Source organism: Mandrillus leucophaeus, unplaced genomic scaffold (genome assembly GCF_000951045.1).
Source record: "Mandrillus leucophaeus isolate KB7577 unplaced genomic scaffold, Mleu.le_1.0 Scaffold125, whole genome shotgun sequence".
Classification (NCBI taxonomy): domain Eukaryota; kingdom Metazoa; phylum Chordata; class Mammalia; order Primates; family Cercopithecidae; genus Mandrillus; species Mandrillus leucophaeus.
Genome location: NW_012100876.1, coordinates 2084236 through 2090445, shown reverse-complemented (window position 1 = coordinate 2090445; position 6210 = coordinate 2084236). Strand labels below are relative to the sequence as shown.

The window sequence follows — 6210 nt, the reverse complement described above, 5'->3', positions numbered from 1 at the left end:
GCAATTCTCCTGCCTCAGACTCCCAGGCAGCTTGGACTACAGGTTAGTGCCACCACACCCGGCTACTTTTTTGTATTTTTAGTGGAGACAGGGTTTCAGTGTGTTAGCCAGAATGGTCTCATCTCCTGACCTTATGATCCGCCCACCCTGGCCTCCCAAAGTGCTGGATTACAGGCATAAGCCCTGCACCCAGTGCACATTTTTGTTTTTCTCTACAAAATACAAATGGGCAATTCTGATTTGGTGGTGATTTTATAATCAATCAACACAAAGTTTAACATCTTTACCTTTTAATTAAAAAGTAGATAATCAATTTGAAAAGTACAAATTCAGTTACAATTTCAAGAAAAAATATGTATTTATATACCATAAATAAGCAAAAATTGGACTCTGAAGCCCTAATACTTCAAAAGCATTCATCCTATTCCATACAAACCTAGTATTATTCAGCAACAGTACTACTGATTTTAAAATAGAAAGTGAATCTATCTTCACAAGTAGTTCTCTGTCTTTAATTTATACAACTCACCAAGGTTATTTTCATTCTTAGCACCTAGGGTTCACCAGGGTATGATCCAAAGCAAACCAGCATAGGTTTTTAACAGAAAATCTTTGCCAAGAACTTCATGACCTGTATTTTCCTCTCCTATGAAGAAGCTGTCCCCACTCGCATGATTCTGAACAGTGTGTTGATGTTATTACTTCGAATTGCATCCCGACAAGCAGTGATCACCTGATTCTTTGGTTTTCCAACTACATGAGAAGAAACATCAGGAACCAAAAGATTGTTAGATGTGAAATTATAAAATTAGAGGCCAGTTTTAAAACAACATAAAACCAGGAGGGAAAATAGTTATATGTGAAATATAACTAATTTATCTTACCATTCTCTAAAAAAGATAACTTGGTGAGGGAATTTATTGAAAAAACTGACTTAAAGACTGTCTCAAACCTAGAAACCAACAGTTGGTTTTACAGAAAAGGATCAAAGCTCATAGTCACCTAGCAAAGATTATTTCTAAAGAGGTCAAAACATCGACCCAAAACAGCGGAATTCAGGTATAAATCTCTGGCTATATTTCTGCTTCCTTGGGTTTACCCTCTTGTTCTTTTTCTAAATTTTTAAGTTAGACACAGCATTAATTTTCAGTCTCTTTTTTGCTAATTGGGCCTTGATGGTTTTATATATGCTTATATATTTCCTTTGGGTTATATATAGTAGGTTTTTCTTTAGAGGATGCAGGAAGATCTAAGGAAAAGAGCTGAAGGTTTTCTTTCCCTTTGAAGTCCGGAGACAAAAGCCAAACACCAGGCTGACTGACTGAAACACAAGTGACTGGTGCCAGCTCTGGAGTGTGAAAGGTATGCTACTGTCAGCCCCAATATGAATTATTGGATGTTACCACCATCTTCAATGAGTTCCACCAAAAACATTACAGATGAAAGTGCAGTGTTAAGAGACTTACCCCGCAGACGACCTGCTCTTTGAATTGCTTGATTTACTGCTTTGAGGTTTCCCAACAGCTCTGTGTGATTGTTACTGCGAATTTTATATCCATTTAGCAAGTCTCTATTAAGGTCATAGAGTTCCATATAACGACTCTTCATTGTTTTCCTGTGCAAATCAGTAGAAATTTGACATCATTTCATGTTGATACGGCAAGCTTAAGAAAAACTTGCAAACTTCTTGGACATACAAAGAAAAGAAGACACTATTTTTAAGCTATATTTTCATTAAAATGGAGTAACTGCTAGTTTGCTTTGAAAATATGGATAAGTTTCACAAAAATATTCTTTTCTTTCCAAATAAACAAAAGGCAAATGGCCTTCCTTGGTTACTGGTCAATGGTTGGTTTTGATTTAGGTGGTTAAGAATTCTCAAGCCCACTGTACTGGGAGTACGGACAAGTGAGCAAGGTGACAGCTCACCTTCGAAGTTTCAGATGAATATTCATTCAACTAATTTGGCCTGGTTGACAACTCAGCCTTGTATTTTATCAAAGTTTTAAAAACAAAGTCATAAAATTAAAACAGAAATGAGATCTATACTACACAACAATGAAAATGACTAAAGAAAAATATAGCTGAAGATACCAAATGCTAGCAAAGAAGTGGGACAAGTGGAACTCCCATGCATTGTGGACAGAAATACGAAAAGCTGCAACTACTTTGAAAGGTGATTTGGCAGTTTCTTATAAAGTTAAACACACACTGTACGACCCAGCAATCCCATTGTAAGGTATTTTACCCAAGAGAAATGAAAACATATGCCTACAAAAAACTTGTATGCAAGTATTTATAGCAGCTTTATTCTACTCACCAAAGTCTGGAAACAACCCAGTTATCCTCAATTGGTGAATGGATAAATAGCATATATCCATACAATGGAACACTATTCAGCAATAAAAAAGGAACCAACTACAGATACATGCAGCAATGGGGATGAATCTCTAAGACATTACGTAAGTGAATGAAGCCAGACTCAGAAGGATATATAGATAAAGATATCATATGATTCCATTTATATGGTATTTTGAAAAGGGTAAAACTATAGGAAAAGAGGCCGGGCACAGTGGCTCACACCTGTAATCCCAGCACTTTGGGAGGCCGAGGCAAGTGGATCACCTGAGGTCGGGAGTTCGAGACTAGCCTGGACAATATAGTGAGACCCTGTCTCTACCAAAAAAAAAAAAAATTAGCAGGGTGTGGTGGTGTGTGCCTGTAGTCCCAGCTACTCAGGAGGCTAAGGTAGGAGGATCACTTGTACTTGGGAGGCCGAGGGCTGCAGTGAGCTGTGATCACACCACTGCACTCCAGCCTGGGCAACAGAGTGAGATTCTGTCTCCAAATAATTGTTTTTTTAAAAAAGAATGATTTTGTCAAATGACGTGACAAGTCAGACCAATGGACTAGTGCAGAAAATCCAGAAATAGATTCAACTGTGTACAGAAATATGATATATGATAAGGGCAGTATCTGAAATCATCATAAGCATGATGAACTTTAAAAGTAGTAGTATCAGGTCCGGCACCATGGCTCACGCCTGTAATCCCAGCACTCTGGGAGGCTGAGGTGGGTGGATCACCTGAGGTCAGGAGTTTGAGACTAGCCTGGCCAACATGGTGAAACTCTCTCTCTACTAAAAATACAAAAAAAAATTAGCTGGGCATGGTGGCACATGCCTGTAATCCCAGCTACTTGGGAGGCTGAGGCAGGAGAATTGCTTGAACCAGGAAGGTAGAGGTTGCAGTGAGCTGAGACAGCGCCACTGCACTCCAGCTTGGGCAAAAAGAGCAAAACTCCATCTCAAAGAAAAAAAAAAAAGTAGTATTAAAATAATGCAATGTGGCCAGGCACAGTGGCTCACACCTGTAATCCTAGCACTTTGACAGGCCAAGGAAGGCAGATCGCCTGAGCCCAGGAGATCAAGACCAGTCTGGGCAACATAGCAAGACCCTGGCTCTACACAAAAATTAGCTGGCTATGGTGGCACATGCCTGTAGTCCCAGCTACTCCAGGGGCTGAGGTGGGAAGATAACTTGAGCCCAGGAGATTGAGGCTGCTGTGAGCTGTGATCTCTCTGCACTCCAGCCTGGGTAACATAGTGAGACCCTACACACACACACACACACACACACAAAATAATAATAATGTAATAATAATAATGTGACAGTCATATGGAAAATGATAAAACTGAGTTTATTATTTATATGAACACGAGGATAAACTCCAACTGGAACAGAGACTTAATGTAAAAAAGGAAAATGTACAAGTACTAAAGGAAAACAGGTGAATTACTACTCTATTCCCTGGTGTTAAAGAAAACTTTTCTAATAGTAACTCAAAATGTAAAAGTATTAAGAAAATGTGGCTGGGCACGGTGGCTCACACCCGTAATCCCGGCACTTTGGGAGGCCAAGGCGGGCAGATCACCTGAGGTGACACGTTTGAGACCAGCCTGGCCAACGTGGTGAAACCCTATCTCTACTAAAAATACAAAAATTAGCCAGGTGTGGTAGCACTACTTGGGAGGCTGAGGCAGGAGAATTACTTGAACCTGGGAGGCAGAGGTGGCAGTGAGCCGAGATCATGCCACTGCACTCCAGGCTGGGCAACAGAGTAAGGCTCTATCTCAGAAAAAATAAATAAAGTATTAAGAAAATGAGTGATCAATTTGACTACATAAAAAATTTTAAAAGCTCTTACAAGGCAAAAACCAACATTAAAGCAAAATTTTTTTTTTAAATCTAAGCACAGGGAAAACCCAAATGATAAACTCAGGAAAACATATCTGCAACTTACACCACACATAAGAAATTAATATACCCACTATGGTTTGGATGTGGTTCATCCCCGCCAAAACTCATGTTGAAGTTTAAATGCCAGCGGAGCAGTGTTGGGAGGTGGGCCTAGTAGGGGGTGTTTGGGTCATGGGGGCAGCTCTCTCATGAATAGATTAATGCCATCTCTCAGGAGTGAGTTCTCACTCATGCAGGAATGAAGTAGTTCTCAAAAGAGCAGGTTGTTATAAAGCGAGGGCACCCCTCAGGCTTTGCCTCTTCACACATGTCCCCTTCTCCTTTGACATTTTCTGCCATGTTTTGACCTCATGCATGGCCCTCAACAGAAGTCAAGTGGATGCCAGTGTCATGTTTCTTGTAATTCCCAGCCTACAGACTCATAAGCTAAATCAACTTCTTTTCTTTATAAATTACCCATTCTCAAGTATTCTGTTATACAGGCACAAAATGGACTAAGACAGTACCTGATATGTAAACAGACAAATAGTTCACACAAAAAAGAAATGCAAATAGCCCTTAATTAAAACAATGAAAAATGCCCAGTGCTGAACATAATAAATGGCTCCTACAACTCAACAGTGAAAGAAAAAAAAAAAAAAACACTAGTAATCCAATTAAAAAATGAGCTAGGGACTTGAATAGAAATTTATCCAAACAAGAAAAACAAATGACCAACAGGTATATAAAAAGATGCTCAATGCCACTAGTCATCAGGGAAATGAAAATCAAAACTTCAGTGAAATATCATTTCACCTCTGTCAGGATGACAATTATCCAAAAAAAAGACAACAAGCGTTACCAAGGATGTAGAGAAATTGGAACCCTTGTACACTGCTGATTAGAATTCAAAATGGTGCAGCCACTACAGAAAACAATTTAGAAGTTCCTCAAAAAATTAAAAATAGAACTACCATATGATCCAGCAATCTCACTTCTAGGTATTTGTCCAAACACACTGAAGTCAAGACCCTGAAGACCTATTAGCACTCCCACGTTCATCACCACACTATTTACAATAACCAAGATGTGGAAAAAACACAAATGTTCATCAACAGGTGAATGGATAAAGAAAATTTAGTATATATAAACAATGGAACACTATTCAGTCTTAAAAGAGACGGAAATTCTGCAATATGTGACAACATGGATGAACTCTGAGGATGTTACGCTAAGTGAAATAAGCCAGTCACAGAAGGACAAATATTATGTATTTGCATGGAGTATCTAAAATAGTCAAATTCATAAATCAAAGAGTAGAATGATAGTTGAAAAAGGGGAAGAAGAAATGGGAATCTGCTTACCAATAGTTTTAGTTGAGCAAGAAGAATCAGCTCTAAAGATGTGCTGTACAACACTGCACCTATAGTCAACGATAATGTATTATACACTTAAAAATGTGTTAAGAAGGTAGATCTCATGCTGTGGTCTTACCACAATAAAATAAAATTTAAAAAATAAAAATGAAAACTAAGAGACCATTTCTCATCCACTGGAGTATGCCAACACACCCCCCTGGTGAGGCTGAAGAGAAACAGGCAATCTCATACATTGCTTATGGGAATACAAAATGATGTAACACCTACGGAGAATTTGACAAGATCTTGCAAAATTCTGTATGCATGCATCATTTACTGCAGTAATCCCATTTGTTAAGCCTTTTTCTCAAAGGTATCCTGGCAAAAATAAAAAAAGATTTACATAACAAAACTATTCATTAAAGCATTATCTACAGTAGCAAAAGAACAATCCAAATAGAGGAAATTGGCTGAAAAACAGTCAGAAAATGGAGTACTATGTAGCTGTAAAGACAAATGAGATGTATTTCTCTATACCATGGTGGAAAAATCTCCAAGATATATTTTAAATGTAAAAAGCAAGGTGGGAAAAAAAAAAAAAAAAAAAAAAAAAA

General features: G+C 38.3%; 1 protein-coding gene across 1 annotated transcript in view; it reads right to left on the bottom strand.

Moving 5' to 3' along the window:
* Positions 1-273: 273 nt before the first annotated feature.
* The window catches only part of BBS2 (Bardet-Biedl syndrome 2), a 32842-nt gene continuing 26905 nt past the window's right edge, over positions 274-6210 (bottom strand). The window contains exons 16-17 of the mRNA XM_011971900.1: positions 1467-1615; positions 274-753 (exon numbers count right to left, since the gene is read on the bottom strand). Of these exons, the coding sequence (XP_011827290.1) occupies positions 647-753; positions 1467-1615 (256 nt within the window). The 3' untranslated portion in view covers positions 274-646. The remainder of the gene's footprint in view (positions 754-1466; positions 1616-6210) is intronic.